The sequence below is a fragment of the Lepidochelys kempii genome, chromosome 1 (genome assembly GCF_965140265.1).
Source record: "Lepidochelys kempii isolate rLepKem1 chromosome 1, rLepKem1.hap2, whole genome shotgun sequence".
Taxonomy (NCBI): domain Eukaryota; kingdom Metazoa; phylum Chordata; order Testudines; family Cheloniidae; genus Lepidochelys; species Lepidochelys kempii.
In genome coordinates this window covers 81,818,250-81,842,876 of record NC_133256.1, presented here as the reverse complement: position 1 = coordinate 81,842,876, position 24,627 = coordinate 81,818,250, and the positions used below count along the sequence as shown (strand labels likewise).

At 39.8% G+C, this 24,627-nt stretch overlaps 1 protein-coding gene across 5 annotated transcripts in view; it reads right to left on the bottom strand.

Annotated features, from left to right (window-relative positions):
- NDFIP2 (Nedd4 family interacting protein 2) overlaps positions 1-24,627 on the bottom strand; it is a 65,956-nt gene that overhangs the window by 23,620 nt on the left and 17,709 nt on the right. For 3 of the 5 annotated variants that reach the window (XR_012159337.1, XM_073347439.1, XM_073347428.1), the window contains exons 2-6: positions 21,548-21,634; positions 16,530-16,683; positions 15,177-15,304; positions 14,256-14,315; positions 6,588-6,675 (exon numbers count right to left, since the gene is read on the bottom strand). Coding sequence is in view for 4 of the 5 variants with exons in the window: in XM_073347439.1 (XP_073203540.1) it covers positions 6,588-6,675; positions 14,256-14,315; positions 15,177-15,304; positions 16,530-16,683; positions 21,548-21,634 (517 nt within the window). In the remaining variant the exon portion in view is untranslated. The remainder of the gene's footprint in view (positions 1-6,587; positions 6,676-14,255; positions 14,316-15,176; positions 15,305-16,529; positions 16,684-21,547; positions 21,635-24,627) is intronic. The other 2 variants (XM_073347451.1, XM_073347460.1) reach the window with 2 other exon arrangements.

Here is a 24,627-nt window from a genome sequence, read left to right as displayed (position 1 = left end):
GGAAGAGCTCTTCTTGGAGTCCAAAGACCTAGAGATCTGATGAACCCCATGTGGGCTCTCCAGCCGAAGGCTGATGGGTCACATACCAGCAACAAGGATGGCTGGGGTTTTGAGAAGGGTACACCAGCACATACCATGTGGCTGTACAGCCACCATGTCAGCAACTCGAGGACCTGTACCAGAACCATGAGCACAGAGTCCAGGTGATGGCGAGAGGGGAAACAGACTGTGGCTTGTAGAGGTCTGAGTCTTGCATGTTGCACTATGTATGTGCATGACTCCATGTAACCTATGGGACTCGGGCACTTCTGCACAGTCATCATCCAATGACCCTGGAGAGATCTGATCAGGGACACAATCAAGAGGAACTATTTGTCCAGAAGTAGAGCCCTTGCTTGCACCGAGTCAAGTACTGCCCTCCCCCGTGAACTCTATGCTTTGAATAGGGATCAGGGAGGACTACTGAACACGTTTTTTCTAGGGCACTGGGAAAGATGATCAATGCCAGGAGACACAGGATTATGGAGGAGCGCTCTGCACAGAGGTCAAGGCACTTGGTGCCAACTCCAAGCACAGCTCCGAGGCCAGTCTTAAGGCTGCCTCCAAGAGGAGGACCTTCAAAATTGAGCAACTCAGTCCTTCTGGGTCCAGGGCTTGAAATCCTTGCAAATGTGGCAGTGACCTTTCCTATGAGCTTCCTCTAAGCACTTGAGGCAGGTCAAGTGCAGGTCGCTCAAAAGCATAGACTTATCACATGACGCGCAAGGCTTGAACCCCAGTGACCGAGGCAAGCCTCGGCACCGGGACAGCGGACAACTCTACCATCTAAGAGCGGAGGAGCCCAAAAAGCCCAAAAGTATATAGAACTCCTAAAACTACACTATTTACTAAAAACTACAATAACTATTTACACTAAAATTGACAGAAAAATACACTAAGAGAAGAATTGCCTAAGCAGTGAGGGTGCCAGCAACCATTATGGGCAGTAAGAAGGAACTGAAGGAGTGGGCTCAGCAGGGCTCTTTATACAGACACTGAGTGTGCGACACCAGGGGGTGCTAGAGCAGACCCAAAAGGATACCACTCAGGGAAAAATTTCCCGCAACTATGCTAGGAACACACACCCCCCTACACTGGAATGGACACATGCAAGCACTCAAAGAAGAATATTACTCCCCACGGCAAAGCTGTGTGGGGACAGTTGAGAATACAAGAGAGGAGCCTATACTGATAGTGGTCCTGAAAAATGGATGTTATAACCTCCAAAATCAATTTGCTGGAGGTAATTTGATTATCCCCAAAAGTGAGAGGATTGAGGGGGCAGGGATGTACAGCATCAGATCTGGGTAACGGAGATGTTTGTGGTCAGAATGAAAACTTTGTAGATGAAGGCTGTTACATCAATTCAGGTGCAATGATTGAGAACTTTCACCTCTACATTCTAGATTTCTTTTTAGGTGGCTCCAGCACCCTATGGTAGAGATGGGAAACTGAGCTGTCTGAAACCAAACTAAATCTCCTTGCTTACAGGCTTATATATGCCCATCAATCAAAGGGTGGCCCTACAGTCCTTCAACAAATGCAGGGAATCAGTGTGGACTCGAGTAAGTTATGACCACAACAAGGGAGGTCCTCTACAGTGTTTTAGACTTCATGTGGAAATCTTGAAGACTGCAGCCACAACACTGGACACAGAACTACAGCTGTGAAGTCAGAGTAGGCTGCTGTGTCGCAGAACCAAGAGACGCTCACAAAGATGTCCTTGCAAGAAGCTGTCCCACTGTCATGAGAGCCTGAAGATGTTCCCTCTGCTCTTGCAGGTGGTGTTCAATAAAGGAATTAAATTTTGAATAGTTAATGTGGTTATGTTTTGTCAAAATCGCCTGGCAATTAGCAATTTTGTATTGCAGGGTGGCAGACAACTAACTTTTGCAACCGAAGTCTTTGCACTTTTGATCTTTATCATTTGGGACAGCTTGCGAATGGTGTTGCCTGTTGTAGTCATTTGCTGAATCCACAGCTAAGGAATTTGGGACAGAATGGGAAGATATGGCTAGTGGTTCAGACTAATGTAGTACTGTGTCTGTTCTCTCAGCTGTTCAGGGAGTCAGTATTGGGGGGGTGGGGGTGGGGGGGCTGTCTACCAAATTGTCTTGGCAGTATCTAACAAAACTTGGTTTACTGGAAGGGCTACTTGTGCTGAAGATGGCGTGTGAAAAACACCCAGCAATTTGTGCTGAGTCTCCTGTGATCCTTCGAATGGGATATGAAGAGAATCTGCTACTCTTGATATCAACTCCTAAAATTATTATAACCAGTCTACATTAAGATGTGATCCTAAAAAGGGCTCAGCTAGAGATGCATATAATTTTGCTATATATTTTGGATGAAGAAAAAAAAAGTTATGTTCAATATTTTTTACTTTTAATCATTTAAAATATGTCCAGATTTTCTGTTCAGCTATAACACTTCTGAAACAAATATTTTACAGCATTAAAATAAGATGCTACTGAATGCCCATGTCTCATTTTTTACATGAAGCAAAGGCAGCTAACGTCAGCAGCTTCTATGAAAGATGTATTTACTTTTCATTCTACTGTAATTTTTATGAATCACTGTATTACTCCTACAATGTATCATTTCCAGCGCATGCTGTATTGATATTTCTACGAGGAAACATGTTTGCTCGTATACAACTCTAGATAAAATGACTTTTTTTTGGTACTAGCACTGAGGTTCCCCCCCCCCCGCCCCATTTGTAAAATACAGACATGGCCACTAGATGGCTTGAAAACATGACTTTCAATGCAATTTAGAATTTTACCACTAGATGGTAGCTACAGATCATAAACTGATTCTGAACACTAGCTTGACAGTAAAAGCTTATGTTTGGTTCTCGCTCAGCTGGGCTAAAACAAGCGTAGATAATGAATGATCCCTTTGCTGTTTTACACAACTAAAACTAAAAGCAGAAAGTCTGGTTTTAGGGGATCTTTGGTTTCAAAAATCACAACTTAATGCTGGAAACTACAGTCAGTCATAAGGTCTGTCTACACCGCACACTCCTTTCAGCAGCGTGAAGAGCACATGCACTACACAAACCCTACCAATAGCAGGGCAGGTAAGGACACATCTGAACCCTACTTGCTCAAGCAGCGTCTCCACATCAACACTATTTTTAGCAGTGTAGTTTCCCCTCTGCTCAAACAGCTCCCCACTGCCAAGCCTTTCCTTGCTACCACCCCTTGCCAGGGCCTTTCACAGAAGCATGTAGCTCCACAGTGCAGTGTGGACACTACCTACTTTTCACTGTGGTGTGTACCAAAACATACCCTACATACCACTGCCAGCGATGTGCAGTGTAGACATAGCAACAGAAAATGAGTTATGTCCCTGTTAGGGCAAGCCACAAGAAAATGTACTGTAGGGAATAAGTCAGAATTATCTAGTTTTACATACAGTAACTCCTCACTTAACATAGTTATGTTCCTGAAAAATGCGACTTTATGCGAAATCATGTTAAGTGAATCCAATTTCCCCATAAGAATTAATTTAAATAGGGGGGTTAGTTCCAGGGAAATTTTTTTCACCAGACAAAAGACATTATATACATATACAGTATACGTTTTAAACGAACAGTTTAATACTGTACACAGCAATGAATGATTGTAATGCTTAATTGAGGTGGTGAAGTAAGAATGTGGACTATTTCCCAGGGAATGCTTTACTGCTAAATGATGAACTAGCACTTGGCTGAGCCCTCAAGGGTTAATATGCTGCTGTTAATGTAGCCTCACAGTCTACAAGGCAGCATGGACTGAGGCAGGAGGGAGGAAACACAACAGATGCAGGGCAGTAGCTGCAAACACTTCCCTGCAAAAACTGAACATGATGATAAGCCCATGCTATCCACTCCCTCCTTCTGACAGCACGTGCAAGGCTGCACAGGTGCTGACTTTCCAAAGTGCTGGGGGGCGCATGCATATGAGAGAGAGAGAGAAAGAAAGATGTGCATTGCTCCTTTAAGTATGCTGACCCCACTTCAAGTATGTTGCTCTTTTAAGCAGATCAGCCAGTTCAGATAGGCAGCAACAGCTTCGAGCAAGCTCCCTCCTTTCTGTCCCTGAGCTCTGTCCCCCTCCTCTGGTTTGTGGAGAGGGGGTATGGAGTGGGGGGGCAGGAGCAGGGGGGACATCCTGATATCAGCACCCCTCCCCCAGCAAGCAGGAAGCTCCCGGGAACAGCTCCAAGGCAGAGGGCAGGGCAGGAGCAGCACAGCGGAAAGAGGGACAGCTGAACTGCTGCTGGGCAGCTGCCAAGCCACATACCTTACAGGGAATTTAGGGGAGCAGGTGGGGGGAGGGGCTGCTGGCCCCCTCTGGATCTAATCCCCACCAGGAGGGGCTGCTCTTCCAGAGAATTCTGCAAGCAGTGGACAAAGCAGGCAGCATTGTGCAACTTTAAACGAGCTTGTTCCCTAATAGATCAGCAATGTAACAACAAAACGACATTAACCAGGACAATGTTAAGTGAGGAGTTACTGTACCCCAAGGAATGGGGACAATCCTCCAAGCTCCTACAGATCTCACCTTCTGGAAAGTGTTTGGTTTTTATTTCCATGCTGAAGTACCCCTTTCGTTATTTCACCCCATTCCTCTTTAACATAACCACTTGCAGAACTTTAAATCATTTCCTTCTTCGGGTTGGTGTTTAAACCCAAGCGCTGGCGCCGCAGCTCCCATTGGCTGGGAACCACAGCCAGTGGGAGTTTGGGGGTGGTGCCTGCAGGCAGAAGCAGTCACAGAGCCGCCTAGCCATGCCTCTGACCTAGGAGCAGCAGGGACAGGTTGCTGCTTACGGGGAGCTGCCCAAGGTAAGCACCACCCGGATCCAACACCCTGCACCCGCTCCCGTTCCCCCTCCCACATCCAACCTCCCTCCCTCCTAGTTAACTGGAATTTTTCCACTTACCAGCACCCCCATTCCCATAACATGCCAGATAAAGCTTTTACTGTATATCTGATAGAAAAGAAATGGTGCACAGCACACAGTTTCAGTGAATGTAAGTGCTAAGGCAGTGTTGGTGGCAATCCAAAGATTATCTGGAGGCAGAGTGCTTTACGTTATTAAACTGATTTATTGTAATTTAAAAAGTTATATTTTACATACCTAAGTTAGTTCAACCTGAAAAAAATTAATACTATGTAGGTCTGAACAAATCCCTCCATAGCTATTTAATCCAGTAGGTCGCCCATATAAGTGTATTACAGGTAGATTTTCAGATAGAATCATAGAATATCAGGGTTTGAAGGGACCTCAGGAGGTCATCTTGTCCAACCCCCTGTTCAAAGCAGGGCCAATTCCCAACTAAATCATCCCAGACAGGGCTTTGTCAAGCCTGACCTTAAAAACTTCTAAGAAAGGAGATTCCACCACCTCCCTAGGTAACGCATTCCATTGTTTCACCACCCTCCTAGTGAAAAAGTTTTTCCTAATATCCAACCTAAACCTCCCCCACTGCAACTTGAGACCATCACTCCTCTTTCTGTCATCTGCTACCACTGACAACAGTCTCGATCCATCCTCTTTGGAACCCCCTCTCAGGTAGTTGAAAGCAGCTATCAAATCCCCCCTCATTCTCCTCTTCCGCAGACTAAACAATCCCAGTTCCCTCAGCCTCTCCTCATAAATCATGTGTTCCAGTCCCCTAATCATTTTTGTTGCCCTCCACTGGATGTTTTCCAATTTTTCTACATCCTTCTTGTACTGTGGGGCCCAAAATTGGACACAGTACTCCAGATGAGGCCTCACCAATGTCAAATAGAGGGGAACAATCACGTCCCTTGATCTGCTGGCAATGCCCCTACTTATACATCCCAAAATGCCATTGGCCTTTTTGGCAACAAGGGAACGGCGTTGACTCATATCCAGCTTCTCGTCCACTGTAACCCCTAGGTCCTTCTCTGCAGAACTGCTGCCAAGCCATTCGGTCCCTAGTCTATAGCGGTGCATGGGATTCTTCCGTCCTAAGCGCAGGATTCTGCACTTCTCCTTGTTGAACCTCATCAGATTTCTTTTGTCCCAATCCTCTAATTTGTCTCGGGCCCTCTGTATCCTATCCCTGCCCTCCAGCATATCTACCTCTCCTCCCAGTTTAGTGTCATCTGCAAACTTGCTGAGGGTGCAATCCACGCCATCCTCCAGATCTTTTAAGAAGAGTAATTAATCACATTTCTGCCATCCAGATTTTTTAATTCAAGTTAGCAGTTCTGCAGCTGTTAGAACTTTATGATGCGGTCCACCATATAATCTTGATATTTCTGAGGTTATCAACTGAGGATTTGTTCAGACCTATCTGCGATAGGTGTAAGTTAGTTTTAACACCATTCTCAGAAGTGACTGAAAAAAACACAACATACTTGCTTTTTCTGAGTAACAGGTACTGTTTTACATCTGTATATAAGTAAAAAGATTCCATTTGTTACAGTGTGTTCATGCAGTTTACTGTGGCTATCTTTCATAGTCTGCTGTTCCAATGGAAATCTAAATTATACACCTCAAAGATCTGGGATGTAAAAATAACTCACTGAAAAATGCCAACATGAAGATGCCATCATTGCCAACTCTAAGTTGATCTGCATCACTGAAGTCATCCCGAGGTGGATATTCTTCTTCCTGGATTTATAGGTTGGAGAAGTTTTAGTGAAGGAAAGTTAACTTTAGGCTTATGCATTGTCTTGTAGATTTAAACTGTTAATTGTGTTTTTAAAAACGTCAGACTGCCATTTGTTGACAGATCTACATAAATGAACCTCAAAAGAACAAAATACTATTAAATCTATTAAGCTACAGAAAAATGAAGTTTATTGTTTTACTATGATAAAGCCCAGTTATCAGTGAAACTCAAATGAACTTTGGAGAAAGAAACTGGAACATGTACATAGGAAATAATAATATTCAATTTAAATTGAGCTACAGACCATTATTTGAGACAAAAAATTATGTTCAACACCGAGCAGAAAAAAAATCCATCCTCAATGTAATTCCACTGTCTTCAGTAGTTAAGTTATACCATGGATGAATTTAGCCCAATGTATTTTAACATACCCTATTCATGTACTCACTATAAACAGAAGAAAATAATTTCAGTGTACTTGTCAACCAAATATGTAGACATAATAGCTAATATCCATTTTCACTGTTTGTGCCATTTATCCTCATATATCACGTAATTATTTTCTTCCAACTTGAGAGGATATCACTAAGTTGCCACGGAATTCACATTCTGTATGTTGACTAATATTTACCATATTAGAAATCCTTGACTTACTAAAGTTCAAGGGATCACCACATTTTCAGAACCACAAAATTCACTGAGGTTTCTGGTTTTGTTTGTTGGTGTTGTTTTTTGTTTAAGTAAAATGTCATCTTTCATCACAACATACTTTATAAACCATACACAAGGATGTCTACTGTAGAGACATTTTAAAATAATTCCCATAGCTGTGACCACCATTTTAGCTCCTTATTTCCAAACAGTTTTTATGTAACGACAGTTCAATCACATTTAAATACCGCAGAAGACTGGATTTTAAGGGTCTATTGGAAGCCTCAGATCCCAGCACTAGCAATAAGTTTGTATTTGTACAGGTTGTGTGACCTACAAAAATCTAAGACATAATACGTATTAAGATATTTATTTATATACTAGAAGCAAGAAACTATTTTAATTCATCTTTTTAAAGTGAAATCTTCATATAGTTTTCAGTTGTTGGGATAGAAGGGGGACAACTGACAGAACATTTTACACTACCAAAGTAGCTAAACTAAGGTAAGTTCCATCTTTTAAGCTTCTAAATTTAAGTACCTGGAAAAAGAAAAATCAGTTTAATATAGCACACAGTGAAGTACCTAGTTTCTTAAGAAGCTAAACTTTCTTTTTGCGGATATAGACTAACACAGCTGCTACTCTGAAACCTGTCAGTTTATTTTCTAACTTCTTTAAGAAGTCAAGTCACATACAAGGAGACACCTACAAGATAATGATCCACAAAATTCATGTTAAAACACTGAAATCCCTAATCCTTGCTTTGTTTTAATGATTTAAATGTCTCTTCTCAATCTTTGATTTTGATAAGAGATAAAATGTATACACAGTTTGGCATATGTCTTAGAACTGTAGGTGTAATGATACAGTAAGAAAAAAATATTCATTTAATTTGATAATTATTAATGTACATGGCAAAACTGCAAAGTTGTAACTGAATAAAAGAACAGTACACAACAGTCCTCTTTAAAGTACAGAAAATATACATATTTTAAAGTCACTTCATGTAACTTTGGGCACCCAAACACTGACCCTTTCACTGTTATTTGATCTTATTCCAGGTCCAATCTCAAATGCTAAACTAGAAACAGCAACTTTCACACAATAAAATTCTTGTCCATACACGTGAAATCTGTATTATCTGGTTAGAGGAATTTTAATAGAAGGTTTGAAAATGAGTATTTAAGATTTGTACTTAAGGCTAAGTGAATAAAAAGTGATGCAAAGCTAAAAATAATGATGCAGTTGTTTAACAGTGGCAAGACAAGCTTCCTCTAGCTGAAAATAGCATAATGGTCAGGAGAGAAAATATAAATTCCTGTAGCTTCTTAAAGAGTCTCTCCCCCCACCCATCAGCCCGAATATTATTTTAGTTCATCTACATTAAGGGGAAAACAGACATTAATACCAAACTAGCAAAATTAATTTGCTTATTTACTGTTCTTATCTACAGCAAAATATAAACTTATCAATTTTACAAATGAAGTAATATTTCAGAGGGTATGATCTCCTTCCTTTGAAGTTTTTAAGATCAGGCTTGACAAAGCCCCGGCTGGGATGATTTAGTTGGGAATTGGTGCTGCTTTGAGCAGGGGGTTGGACTAGATGACCTCTTGAGGTCCCTTCCAACCCTGATATTCTGTGATCAAAAATACTTCCCGGATGCTGTTCTAACCTTTGCTTTGTATCTTCCATGATATCTAAAACACACTTTTTTTTTTTAAAAGTGTTTTAAATTAACATTATGTGATCTATAGATGAGACATCTGACTAATGCATCTCCTGTTAACAGAGGGTTGGGTGCACTCATTTTTACCCGGTAAGTTTTATTACAAAAAGGAAGGACAGACAACTGGGACACATTTGCAAAAGGTGGTAGTCTTCAACGTGCACAATGGCCACTAAAAAGAAAAGGAGTACTTGTGGCACCTTAGAGACTAACCAATTTGAGTATGAGCTTTCGTGAGCTACAGCTCACTTCAATGGCCTCCTAATGGCCACTAAGTGCCCAAAGCCATTTTTTAAAATTCATGGTAAAAAAAACCCCTCGGCGCAGAAAAATCACTCTGCTTTGAAAACATAGCTTGGAAAATTAGGCACCCTAGAGAACTTAGGCAGAATGTAGCATCTCTGTAAATGCCAAATAGGCTCACCATTTAGGCACAAGCCCTAGGGGCCTGTGTGCATCTTTCGGCACCTATATAGCGTTGAACGTTTAGCCCAACTGCTGATATAGCTTTAAAAAAAAAAAAAAAAAGTCATGTTATTGAAGTTACATTACATAAAAGTTTTCATACAATGTGCACATTTCTCAAATTCATGTGCCAAAGTTTACTTTCTCAGTCTTTGATGGCACAAAATAGAATTCTTCTTTATTTCAATCAAAAATGTTACCCAAATCAGACGTCAAGAATTATAAAACCAGTTGGAGAACGTTTCAATCTCTCTGGTCACTTGATTACAGAACTAAATATGGCAATTCTTCAACAAAAAAACTTCAAAAACAGACTCCAACAAGAGACTGCTGAATTGGAATTAATTTGCAAACTGGACACCATTAAATTAGGCTTGAATAAAGACTGGGAGTGGATATGTCATTACACAAAGCAAAACTATTTCCCCGTGTTTATTCCCCCGACCCCTCACTATTCCTCACATGTTCTTGTCAACTGCTGGAAATGGCCAACCTTGATTATCACTACAAAAAGTTTTTTTCCCTCTCCTGCTGGTAATAGCTCACCTTACCTGATCACTCTCCTTATAGTGTGCATGGCAACACCCATTGTTTCATGTTGTCTGTGTACATAAAATCTCCCCACTGTATTTTCCACTGCATGCATCCGATGAAGTGAGCTGTAGTTCACGAAAGCTTATGCTCAAATAAATTGGTTAGTCTCTAAGGTGCCACAGGTATTCCTTTTCTTTTAATGTTGCTTTAGTTATTTATTTTTTGAAAAGGTGGAAAGAGAATCACATTCTTCATTATTTAACCATAGTGCACCATGGTGTATCTACATAGATGTTGCGATGCTGCACCCCATAACGCTTTATGGGAATATTCTTATGAATGTATATACGACATAAAACACATTCCAGTTATGCTACATATGCCACACAACATCTCTGTAAAGGTTATGAGCTACTGAATATATTCATTCTATTTGTATGCATGCATTATTTTTGTACTTGAAGTTATGAATACTGGCTATGTACTTGTTTAATTTTAAGTAGCCTCAGTGAAGCAGTTGGTCAGTTTCCTGAGAAAAGACTATTCTCAGTAAGTGCCCAATCAAGAAACACTTAAGCTAAGAATGAACTTGGAGACGCCAATCCACATCTAAACTTTCCCAGGAATGTAGCCTGGCTAATGAGGAACTCAGTCATGCATAGACATGTGACTTGCCCAGGTGACTCCAAAACTCCATCTTGGAGCTGAATTCTGGATAGGAGAGAGGAAGGGGTCTCCATCCACAAGAGAAAGTCTATTTAAGCCCCTGGGAGACCCCTCCATTTTGTCTTCAGCTGGCTCAATAGATCTTTTGGGGGTGGAGAGGCTACCTGGAAGAAACTGGAACAAAGGACAGTAACCACAGGGATGTGAGTGATTGCTGGACCCAGACTAGAAGGAGGCTAGTCAGTAAAAGAAACTTCTTGGAAATCTCACCCTCAGAGATGTTCATCTGTAGTCATTTTCTACAGTACTAAGTTTAGATTTGTGGGTTTTATTTTATTTTGCTTGGTAATTCACTTTGTTCTGTCTGTTATTACCTGGAACCACTTAAATCCTACTTTTTGTATTTAATAAAAATCACATTTTACTTATTAATTAACCCAGAGTATGTATTAAATACCTGAGGGGGCGGGGAGGGGGAGAGCACGGACACCAACAGCTGTGCATCGCTCTCTATATCACTGTTATACAGGGCAAACAATTTATGAGTTTACCCTTTATAAACTTTATACAGGGTAAAAAACTGATTTATTGGGGGTTTGGACACTTTGGGAGCTGGGTACGTGAGTGTTGGAGACAGGAACACTTCTTAAGCTGTTTTCAGTTTAGCCTGCAACTTGTGGGAGACCTGGGTCTGTGTTTGTAGCAGGCTAGCGTGTCTGGGTTGAACCAGGCAGGGTTCTCAAGTCTCAAGCTGCTAGGGAAAACGGGCTCAGAGGCAGTCCCAGCACATCAGATAGCAATTCTCAAGGGGGTTTCTGTGATCCAACCCGTCACAGATGCATTACAACTTTTTGAACAGCAAAAAGTATTTGCTAATATTTTTATATACAAACATAAGAACAGCCATACCGGGTCAGACCAAAGATCCATCTAGCCCAGTATCCTGTCTTCCGACAATGGCCAATGTCAGATGCCCCAGAGGAAATGAACGGAACAGGTAATCAGAGGTGATCTATTCCTTGTCGCTGATTCCCAGCTTCTGGCAAACAGGCTAGGAACACCATCCCTGCCCATCCTGGCTAATAGCCATTGATGGACCTATCATTCATAAAGTTATCTAGTTCTTTTTTGAACCCTGTTATAGTCTTGGCCTTCACAACATCCTTTGGCAAAAAGTTTTACAGGTTGACTGTGCGTTGTGTGAAGAAATACTTCCTTTTGTTTGTTTTAAACCTGCTGCCAATTAATTTCATTTGGTGACCCCTAGTTCTTATGTTATGAGAAGGAGTAAGTAACATTTCATTATTTACTTTCTTCACACCAGTCATGATTTTGTAGACCTCCATCATATCCCCCTTAGCCATCTCGTTTCCAAGCTGAAAAGTCCCAGTTTCATTACTCTCTCCTAATACGCAAGCCAATCCATACCCCTAATCATTTTGGTTGCTCTTTTCTGAAACTTTTCCAATTACAATATATCTTTGAGATCAGGCAACCACATCTGCATGCAGTAGTCAAGATGTGGATGTACCATGGATTTATATAAAGGCAATATGATATTTTCTATCTTAATATCTATCCCTTTCTTAATGATGCCCAACATTCCGTTAGCTTTTTTGACTGCCCTGCACACTGAGTGGATGTTTTCAGAGAACTATTCACAATGACTCCAAGGTATCTTTCTTGAGTGATAACAGCTAATTTAGACCCACCATTTTATATGTATAGTTGGGATTCTGTTTTCCAATGTGAATTACTTTTCCTTTATAAACAATGAGTTTTATCTGCCGTTTTGTTTCCCAGTCACCTAGTTTTGAGAGATCCTTTTGTAGCTCTTCGCAGTCTGCCGGGGACTTCATTATTTTGAGTAGTTTTGCATTATCTGCAAATTTTGCCACTTCACTGTTTACCCCTTTTTCCAGGTCATTTATGATTCTGTTGAATAGGACTGGTCCCAGTACAGACCCCTGTGGGACACTACTATTTGACTCTCTCCATTCTGAAAACTGACCATTTATTCCTACCCTTTGTTTCCTGTCTTTTAACCAGTTACCAATCCATGAGAGGACCTTCCCTCTTATCTTAATTAAATGATAAAGTTCTGTGTAGATCCATGGAAGCATTATAAACTCAGATTTCTGTTATCTTTACATGTCTAGGTCCCACATATGAATGGAAAGCTACACACTGAAATCAAGATCTTTCCTGGGGAATCCGAGTGCAGAAATTGACATAATTCTAATAATTTTCATCTATTTTGTAAAATTTGAGGGCTCTTATTGTATGAATAGTGCAATTCAAGAGCAGGCTGTACTAACAGTGTCATAACATTTTCATATTAAATTCTGATAACCTTGAAAATAATGCAATTGGGCACTTTTATACTAATCTTAGAACAAGATGTTATAGCTGCATGTAAAATTTAAGTAACCCCAGATTATACAAGCCATCTGGCAGCATAAGGTTTTATAATCATAGAAATGACAGATTGAAGACACCTTTCAGGCCAGTAGTCATGCCTCCACTAATACAGGTTTGCCCTGGACATAAAATCTTGGTTTGTATAGTTTTGTTTTAGATGTTTCAGTCTTTCTGCAAAAGTAAATACCCCCAGCCTCTTACTGGTGTTTTTAATGGGGTCTCTGAATTTAATTTTTTGGTCATGTGGTGACCTGAACTGAATCCCAATTATTGCTTAATATCTTTTCATAAATTTTTTTTTTCAAATACGTGGAAACTGCTATGAACGCATAATGTTGATTCAACAACATTCTATAAAAATTAAAGACATGTCTCTGCTTCCCAACTGTAAACTCCTGATGTCTTTTGCGCTCTAAACAAAAGCTTTAATTCACTTAACCCCTTTTATTGTACAGTTCATATAGTGGATTATGCCGCCCGAAAGATTCATACACATTTTTTGTAACTGTTACAGATCTTATGATATACTTGTGCCTATACAACTGATTTGGTTTCTAAGACCAGAACTAAAGGATTGCAACATTTAAGGAGGTAAAAATACATTAACTATCTGGATAAGTATCACGAATACGATAGCATATCCTCTACACAAAAAGGCACTAACTTTCCAGCATCTTCAATTTTAGTGGCACCTCTTATTGCCACTATGAATAAGGTTTTACCATCAGCTCCATTGTGAATGTTTTTCAGGGGTTTATAACTTTCTTGTACCTGAAACCTGGAAGGTAGGGTCTACCCTGAGAAAAACTGGTCAGTCAATTAAGAAAGCTGATTCTTAAGGAACCCGTTTGACAGTTAGCTGGTGCAGTTCTATACAAACGCAAATGGTTTTCACAATATTTTTTTTTTAATTGGATTTATAATCCCCTGAAAAAAGGGTTGACGTACATATTAGCAGAATTCAAATATAGATTCTAAAATGGCACGTATTTAGCAGATGCAACAATTCTGAGACTTCAATAAGATAATTCTGAAGTGGGTAAGGGAACCCATCATTATTTACCAGCAGGAAAATTCACAGCAATGTCTCAACTAAATAGAACTGTACCATACCTCTGGTGGACTGAGGAATATTTCATCAAACAGACTCCTAGACTCCCTAAACTGGCCGTGCTAAGCATGTAAAACAAACATAAGACAAAAGAACTAAAGAACAGTGTTAAGAGAACGTTATTACAGACAAACAAACCATTTAATTATTTTAAATATTCTGTTTTCACTTAAATGACTTTTAAAATGTCACTTAGATTCTAACTGCACTTTCCCGGTTTTCATTAGACATTTAAACTCTACACTTTCAAAAGGAATGAATTAGCGAGGGGAAACTTGGGGGTGGAGAGGGCGGAATACCACACATATACCAATATTACACACAAAAAACGCAACATGAAAAAACAGTAAGGTTGAAAAGTCAAGCACTCAAAAGTTAGGAAATACCATAATTAAGGTTGCCAGGGCAACATTATTACCCTTAACACTCTAAAAAGATCAAAAATATTTGTTTCAATTTATCTATTTTTTGTCAGCAATAAAAAGCAACATACTTCTGTGACTTAAGTTACCTCTTTGCTACTAACAGAAATCATTCATAATATCACAGCACTATCCCAGGAATTGGAATTGTTAACTCAGTGAATCTGCATCTTCCCCTCCCTCCAGATATGTACTAGCTATAGAGTCAAAATCTAACCAAGAATGTGGCTTTTTAAAGTGTTTAGCAAACAGCTGTACTTCAAAGAAATGCTCTACAGTTCTATAGCACTTCACATCTTCAGAATGTCTTGCAAATATCTAACTAAATTTTAAAAGCTATTTAGCATCCAAAAGACATCACTTGATAACAATGATTATTAAAAAAAGGTTGAAGTGTGGGCCTAAATGCTTTTTAAACACTACTTTAGAGTACTGTACATTATCAAAATCAACTTCGTTTACAGATTCTCCAAAAGATTTTTACAGAGATATTTCACTTACTCTTTGGGCAGCTTCTGCTGCAGCAGCTGCCATTGCTGCAGCTTTGGCTTTCTCTGCTTCATCATAAGTAGGAAGAGAGGTAGCTACACTATATGGAGGTGGTACAGGGTAAAATTCATTAGGTGTTTCTGTTAAAAACAAAAAATGAGATTCATGTTTTGTATCCCAGAAAAATATCAACAAGAACAATAGACTACAGCAATCTTAAAAAACGCACACTAAAGTAACAGCAAGCCTGGTGACATTTAAACTGTCCAGTCATAAATTTCAGTCTCTTTGTTCTAGAGCAACTTGACCTATAAGTGCTTACAGACATTGTGAGAAGTTTTTTCGTTTATTTTATTTTTTAATGAACAGGAAAGAGTGAATCACAATTTAAAGATGCCTACTGCTGCAACTCAAAACTAGTTAATTTAAAGTTTGACCTAGATACTGCAAAAGGGCGAAGAGGTTTGGAACTAAGATTACATTCTGCTGAAAAGCAAATGCAAGCATTCATCAGATACAATAATTTGCATATGAGTGGGTGAGAGAAGGGTGCAAAGAAACATCCTAAAAGAAGAGTTTCAGGTTCTTAGTGTTTAAAAAAAAAAAATGAACTGAGGCCTATCCTGGTCATGTCACATCTCATCAACTGCAGAGCGCTGTTGCAAACTGCAGCTGGTCTACTGAGGCAAGACAATTGCTTGTTCTTGGAATGGCTCAATTTTGCCAATTTAGTATGTAAAGTATTGCTTTTGAAAAAGTAACGTGAACAACAAATTTCGTTTTATGACATTTTATTTATATACCAAATGCACAAATTATTAATACATTGCAAAACCAAGCAATATTAACAAGTGTCTAGTACTTGGCTTCCCATCAGCATATAACAGGATTCTGCAGCTGATTAAATGATGCCAGCAGAGGTGCTTCTCTTGCAAATACTTCATATGCGTGAACATTTATTCATGGTAGTCACATGGGAAATGTATGCACTGTGGCCTTGATCCTACACACCCGCGGACTATTCTGAATAAGAGCCAAAGAAGGACTGTGGAATTAAAGTACACAGAACTTCAAAAAAAAAAAAAAAAAAGAAGGACTATCTTGAGCTAATAATTTGCTACTTGCAGAGTCTGGTAATTTGGGCAGTCAGCACAATTCTAAAAAGTTGCCTGGGTTTTGGTTAAAACTCACACAAAAAAGAGAAACATACATCTGTGGGTCACCTTTAATCAGATAACAGTAAGCGGGGGGGGAGGGGGGAGGGAGTTTGCATCATACGCCCCCAAATCAGTAGCTGACTCATGATCTTTGTACTTCTCCAACAGTAATACTACCTAGAGCTGTTATATAATAAAGGGAAAATACCTGAGGCTGCAGCTGCTTCTACAGCAATACTACAATAAGGTGGAGGAGAAACATCTGCTTCAGATAAAGCTGCTGGTTGAGAATTTTGTGCAGTCTCTGTCGAAGTGGATGGCTCTTCAACAGTTGACTCTGGAGGATCATCTTCATTGTGAAGCTTAAAAAAAACCCGCCAACACAAAAATTTCAAAACACATTCAGGGAATACTTTATGTACAAGTACAAGTTATTGACATTAACCTCTTCAGATGTTACCAAAGAATAGAAATTTAGCACTATTTTTAGGTTAGTGGAATAATTTAAAACTTCTGCTAATAAATTCAGGGACTAAGCTAATATACCCAACAGTTAAGATTTAATAGACACAAGAGACTTTATCCAAGTACTTCTAACAGCAACCTTTCTTAAGCAATCACTTCAAAAGCACATCAAAGTGTTCAGTACAATTCCATTCTATTTTAAAACCTCCTCTGCTATCAAACTGATTTCTGATGCTTAAAATGGGCTTCACTAAAGTGCAAAGTGTTTTCTTAAAAGAGCATTGAAGATTCTAAACCACAAGTGGGCAAACTATGGCCCGTGGGCCACATCCAGCCCATGGGACTGTCCTGCCCGGCCCTCGAGCTCCCGGCTTGGGAGGCTAGCCCCCTGCCCCTCCCCCACAGCCTCAGCTTGCCATGCCAGCTGTACTGTGGGCAGTGGGGCTGTGAGCTCCTGCTATGCAGCACCAGCATGGTTGCAAGAGCCACCAGGGTGTAGTGTATTAAATTGCTCCCCATAGGAATGTGCTACTTACTAAGCACCAGGACTGGCAGCAGTAAGTAGTACACAGTAAGCATCACATTCTTATGGGGAGCAATTTAATACACCACACCTCCCCAAACACCCTGGCCCTCCACCCCCATCCGCCCCTCCCACTTCCTGCCCCCTGACTGCTCCCCTCAGAACCCCCAACCCATCCAACCCCCCCACCCCGCTCCCTGTCCTCTGACTGCCTCCTCCCAGGACCCCCCACCCCAACCTGGACCCCACCCCCTATCCAACCCTCCCTACTCCCTGTCCCCAGACTGCCCCGACCCCTATCTACACCCCATCCCCGACAGGCCCCCCGGGATTCCCACACCTATCCAACTGCCCCTGTTCCCTGTCCCGACTGCCCCCCAGAACCCTCTGCCCCTTATCCAACCCTCCCGCTCCCCACCCCCTTACCGTGCCGCTCAGAGCACCAGGACCTGCAGCTGTAAGTAGTACACCATAAGTAGCACATTCCTCAGGGAGCAATTTAATACACTACACCCGGCCCTCCATACAGTTTCGGAACCCCGATGTGGCCTACATGCCAAAAACACCCTATTCCAGGGATTCTCAAACTTTTGTACTGGTGACCCCTTTCACATAGCAAGCCTCTGAGTGTGACCCCCGTATAAATTAAGAACACTTATATATTTAAACACCAATATAAATGCTGGAGGCAAAGTGGGGTTTGCGGTGGAGGCTGACAGCTCGCGGCTCCTGAGGGCTCCCGACCCCAAGTTTGAGAACCGCTGCCCTATTCGGTTTATCTCATTATTTGAAGCCATGCGTATTCTGTTTTATGGTCTTCTCAACTCAAATTCTGCGACAGCCTATATTAAAGCCCCTGCCTCTACCAATAATCTCTTTCCCACATACATTTACAGTAATCAGTTATGGTATTGCAGGGTTTATTTTTTAAACTTTGTGTTTTAGAGCTATTTTACAGTGAAGTATACAAGTAAACATGATCTATAGGAGAAGAATTTGGGTAGGCAAGTATACGGATTTAAAAGGAAAAACAAAACAAAAAACAAAACAAAACCTTATTTGGCCATGATGCTGTACTAACACCCTTAAGTAGAGAAAATCCTTGCGGTTATTTGAGCCAAAAACAAATATCCTTCAGAAAACGAAAATCCAATCTAACAAATTCAACAGAAAAGAGCACAAAACTATGGCAAGGAGGAAGTACTGGTATTAGGAGGGCTAAAAGATTTGAAGAGCAAAAAGCTAAAAAGATAAAACATATGAAATTAAGCATAAGACGACTAGTGGTTTCTTTGGATTAACTGAATTAAGGAAGATAAAGATAAAGATAAATTATTTCTTTACATCAACCTTCACTGTAAGAGATATTGGTGAGATACCTATCTCAATCTTACTCTGATTAAGAAAGATAAAGTGCTATTGGAGACTGGTATGCCAAAGAGGAGATTGTTGAATAAATTTGGTGAGGGATAACAAAGTCCGCAAACAGACAGCGAACATGTGGAGGAACTTTAAAAATAAAACAGATCACCTAATATGCCAGAGAGGACTGAAAAGTTGTAAATATTGTTCCAGTGCCTATCTTTTTTTCAAAAGGTACTAGGAGATATTGTGGGAATTACAGACCAATAAAACTTAGTTCCATTGCAGATACGTTGTTTGAAAAGACAGTTACCAAGTAATTATAAAACACCTTGAGAAAAATGATTTTTAGGACAAGATAGCATGGTTTCTGTAAAGAAAAAACGTTTCTCTATGATCCATTAGAAATCTTTAAATGTTTCACAAAATAGCAGATCAAATATAGTTTATTTGGACTTTCAAAAAAGTCTTGGTTAAGAATCCCGCACAAGATGTTACTCAAGGAACTATGTATGCATCAGATGACAAGTAAAAATATCATGAATTAGGAAGTGGGTAAAACAGAAAATCAGTAGGAATAAGTGATCAACTTTCATTATGACAAAGGGTTAATACTGGGGTACCACAAGGATATATTCCGGGACCAGTAGTATCTTATTACTGATCCAGACAAGTGGATGAATGAACATTAATGTGAAAAATACACAGATGACACAAAATTATTTAGCTTAGTGAAGACTACAGAAAACTCTACAGAACTTCAGGACGACCCAACAATTTAGGCATAAAAGTCAATCAGGACTATCAAGGCAAAGTGGAACAAAAAAAACAGACTGCACTAATGCAAATGGCGGGGTTCTGAATTAACTATAACTCTTCAGAAGAAACATTTGGGTGTTTTATTGGAGACAGCTCAAGTGTTGGGATGCATGAGGAATAGGGATGGGGAATACAGGAAATATGTTTTATAGAAGCTGATTGTACACCTTCATTTGGAATACTCTCTGCAGTTCTGTCTACCCTATCTCAAAAAGGAACAAAAACAGAAGAGATCCAAAGAAAGGTGGCAAAGGAGACAAGGAAAAACTCCCATATGAAGAGATTGAAAAAAGACTGCAGCCGTTCAGTGTAGTGAGGAAGCATAATAGGAGGTACACAAAATAATTCTTGTCTCATTCAACACATTTAACTTCTCTTGTATTACAAAAACAAGGGGTCATTCTAGGAAATTGAAAAACAAGTTATATAAGGCAACACTTAAATAAGCAATGCCAATGGAACTCATTGCCACAAGATATGATGGAGACCAGAGCTTAGTATGATTAAAAAGATCAGCCAGTTATACTAGACAGAAAAATCAGAAGGGATATAACTACACCCGCCCCCATGTTCCAAGACATGAACCAATCATTAACTGTTGAGGATTAGGAAGAAGTCTACAGGTTTTCCCATGATCCTTGACCACAGGATTTGTTGGGCCTTCTCTGAAGCACATGATGCTATCATTGGCAGACACAGTATCCTCCTGGACTAAATGATCTGACATGGTATATCAATTGCTCTGTCAGCTAAGTCACTACATTCTGAGAAGTTGACATTTAATAGTAACATTTTCAAAAAAATACATTGGAATACTGCTTTAAAACAGTAATCTGATTTATGCCATTCCATTAAGAGGAAACAGATTTTGTTTATTTTTGCCATCATAACAAGCGAATTGCTGCCAAGCAGTTATGAAGACTTTCTGTGCTAACCATTGTGTGTCAAGGAGTCTCCTAAGACTAACTGACCAACTTGAAGAACACTCTCAGTTACCAGTGCATTTTAAGTACAGGTTTCGAACAGTGGTATATTCCTTTTTTCATGTCTACAATCTTCTGTTAGTTAAAGGCAGCAGATAATAGAATATCTTTTTGTTTTCCTAACCTTAATTCAGTTTGCCGTCTCCAGTACAAAACAATCTGCTTGACAGCAGTTAACTGACATTCTATGGCAGGTCACACACTTATCAAGATAGCGTGCCGACTGTACAAAGATTTACTGTTAAAGCAGAGCATGCCTCTATTAGCGGGTTTAGATTCCCCTTGAATTGTTTATGCATGACTATATGCTGCCTGATTTCCCATCCCCCTATCAAAGCTGCCACACGCTGCATGCTCAGGAGGCATCAATGGTCATGTTACATGAACTAAATACTTTGGATTTCTAAACTGATCTTGAGTTAGGTATAAATGATTCTTCTGAAATCAAAGGTTCAGAGACATATGGAGATCACTGGAGAACAAAACAGTCCAAATCATTCATTTCTATCACACAATGTTTACATATAGAATAGTTTCTTTTTTCTGAAAAATTATAAGTTACGTTATAAAGAATTTGTACTTCAGACAACTTAAAATTATCAGCCATACTCAATTCCAGGACAGGCTGTTTTCAGTGGCAGAATCTGCAATTCATTCTGTTCTTTTCGATCTTTTAGGATGAAAGGCACTATATACAAAATTCATGATAGAACCATTACCTGCGATTCTCACACTTCACTTCTGATTACCATAACCATGTGCCTTCAAAAAGACAACACCACATCTCCTTCTATCGTTTATTCCCTAACTGAAGTACTCATTTTCTACTTGTGACACATCATTTCCACAGCAACCAGATGTGATGTCAAATGCTTTATGACTTCAAATATAACATTGAACACACAATATGGCATCTGCTTACTCCTGCAAAAGTCTTCAGAGTGCGGGGGGGTGAAGGAAGAAAAGGAAATGGCTGGCTGCAGGTGGCCTGCTTCCCCCCACCCCCATTATATTTCTAAATCTAAATTCAAACCAAAAATCTATATCGTATACTGTCTGTAACTTTCATTTTACCTTCAGAAGGTTTTGTGTGTTTTGCATAAATCTCATTACTTGCGTAAGCTGAGTCTGCCTCTCCTCTGTTGTAATGCTGACTGATTGCTGAAAGAACAACAACGCAGTTGAATAAGGATCTCATTCAAATATGTCAAATTCTCAACTTGTTGAGATAGGGGTGATATTTTGCAGATCTCTTTAAGCACAGTTACATCCCATGACAGCCAAAAATGCAAAGTAACTACACAAAAGAATTGGACATATCCTGTGACACATACGGCCCAGTTCATCCCTGTTGTTACTTCACTAGAGCTGGTAGTTACTACAGAGATGAATTTCCATCATTGACATTTATTGGTTTCCAGTCAGTTAACATACTTTGGCTATCTTCATAACAAATCATGCAGCCATACAGGATGTGGTTGTCACTTGTCAACCCTTTCCTCAAACTATCTGCTGCTTATGCGATTTCAAACATTTTGCTGTAGTCATAATGTAATGTTGTATTTTACCACCTTTTCTAATCTCATGGAGTAGTGGCTTAAAATTGGATTGGCCATCTGTTGGTGCATTTGGGCCATAATGAACTACTAAATACAAACAATTACAAATAAAATATCCTATTACACTAGATAAATTTTATCCTAAGGGATACTGTGCCATATACCAGTACCAATGACCTTCACATAGGAAACGCTTTATAAGAAATAATTCTCTTTCAAGACAGTCACCACAAAACAGTCTTTCCGAGAGTCTTTTTGGGATCTTTGGTCTAGCAGACAAAGGTTTAATAAGATCTAATAGCTGGAAGTTGAAGCTACATAAATTGAGACTAGAAATAAGGTGTACATTTTTAACAGTGAGGACAGTTAACCACAAACAATTTACCGATTCTCTATCACTGGCCACTTTTAAGTCAAGAATGGATTTGTTTTCTAGAGACATATTTTAGTTCAAATCGGAAGTAATTCAGGCAGTTCTATGGCCTGTGTTATACAGGAGGTTAGAGCAGATGATCATAATTCTCCCTTCTGGCCTTGAAATCCATGAAGCTCCACAGCAACAGCTGCCAACATCAACCAGACCAGCAACTACAGAACTGGGTTCATCTGTCCTGCCGTCTTCCTTGTGGACTCCCATAAGAACTTGACAGGGACTTAGATTCTTACCTCCCATCAAGCACTGCCTCCTTTTACTATGGTATCACCCAACACAGACAAATCCTTCAGCTTCATGGTTTCAAGCACTATGGGTACATCTACACAAAAACTGGGACTGACTTCCCAGCATGAGCAGACAGACACACTCAAGCTAGTGTGCTAAAAATAGCAGCGTGGTCACAGCAGCATCAGCTAACTATTTAAGTACATACCCATAACATTGGGGGAGTTTGTACCCAGATGGCTCACCTGAGCTGCCGCTTGTATCACTATGGCCACAATGCTGTACTCAGCATACTAGTTGGAGCAGAGCTAGCATGTCTGTCTACCCATGCTGGGAAACACCCTTCCAGCTGTAGCGTAGACAATCCCTGATGGACAGGAGTTAGGAAGAACCCTCCCCCCTTGACAGTTTATTTCATAACTGTCCAATGCACTTCCTTCTGAAACATCTAGTACTGTCTACTGTTAGACACCCCCAGTCTACTATGGCAAATCCTATATTCTCATAGTTGTTCTGTTACCAAACAGAACCATTCACTATCCAGGGATGTTGGTCTTGGACCTTTCCAAAGCATTAATTCCCTACTAATACACTGATCAAAGAGATATTCTATAGCTAAAGCATTTCAAAAAGTACAGAAAAAACCCTCACAAAAGCACATCGGCTCCTGCCAATGTGGTGCATTCACTGCTTTGTCCATATGTATCCTGCAACAAAATGATTACTAAATAAAAAGTTGCAAAGCGTATCAAAATGCATAAAACTGATACACAATCTTTTAGTTCTGGGAGCAGAATTACTAGCTTCAAATGGTTGATGCAAGTTTCCCCCGATCCCCTCCCCCATCATTCTACAAGTATTTGCCATAACATGTATCTGGATTTGGTATGCCTGCACTGATAGTTCGTTTTTTTTGTTTTTTAGATACCCTCCATCAGAGAAGTATCAGTAGTAGCCAGTACCATTATACCATCATAGGTTCAATGTCTACACAAGCAAGGAAACAGAACAGAAAGCCAGTGCTGGTATTCCACAGCTGTGTGTCAGCTAAGTAAGTATTAGGTACCATGGAAACCTTTCTATAGACTCCAAAGGGATATTTGATTGAATATGGTTGAAAGTATGTTGCAACAAAAGCTTTCCTGCTGAAATTAGACTTCCATTAAGTAAATTGCACACAAACAGGTGTCACATTGTGATGCACTGTCCTTAAAATCCACAGGATGTATTAGCATTTAGATAGGGACAGAGACCATTAAAATAAATTTCAAACATAGCCAAATAAGGAGACTCCAATGTCTGTGCGTCTAACAACTAAATTTATATCAGGCTTTATCCATCCATAGAAGTGGGGAGGAGGGGAGAAGAGAAAAAGTCAATATTTAGAAGTAAAGGTCATGTACACATTCCTTTCCTACCACCCTTAAGGTTACTTATCCCTCCCCACAAATACTTCTGCATATCAACATTCAAAATGGCTTTTCAGAAAACAATATTTCTAGTCTGAATGACAAGGGCAAATATCTTTAGTTACCATTATTTTTTCCTCTTTTCTAACTGTTCCCTTTTTTCTCCTTCACTTTACTCAGAATGTCTCTTCCCTAAGCATTATAGTTAGCCAATGTTAACTCTGGATTGCACCAAAAATCCAATTTTCAAGTATCAATCACCAATATGTTGCTAGATATCCAGCAGGAAATTATAAAATATAATTGTCAGACCAAAACTATTCCTTACTGCAAATTCATTCCAATGACCATATAATCAATAAATCTGTCGGAGTCAAACAGTAAACCACTCTTTTTAATCATTTATATTAAAAAAGGTTGTTTGTGCTAAAGCTTCTCATATTTTAATCTGTCTGAAGAAATATTTCTGGTAAGTTTGTGCAAGATCAAGTAGAGTTACGCTGCAAATAAAAGTTTGCAGTTAAA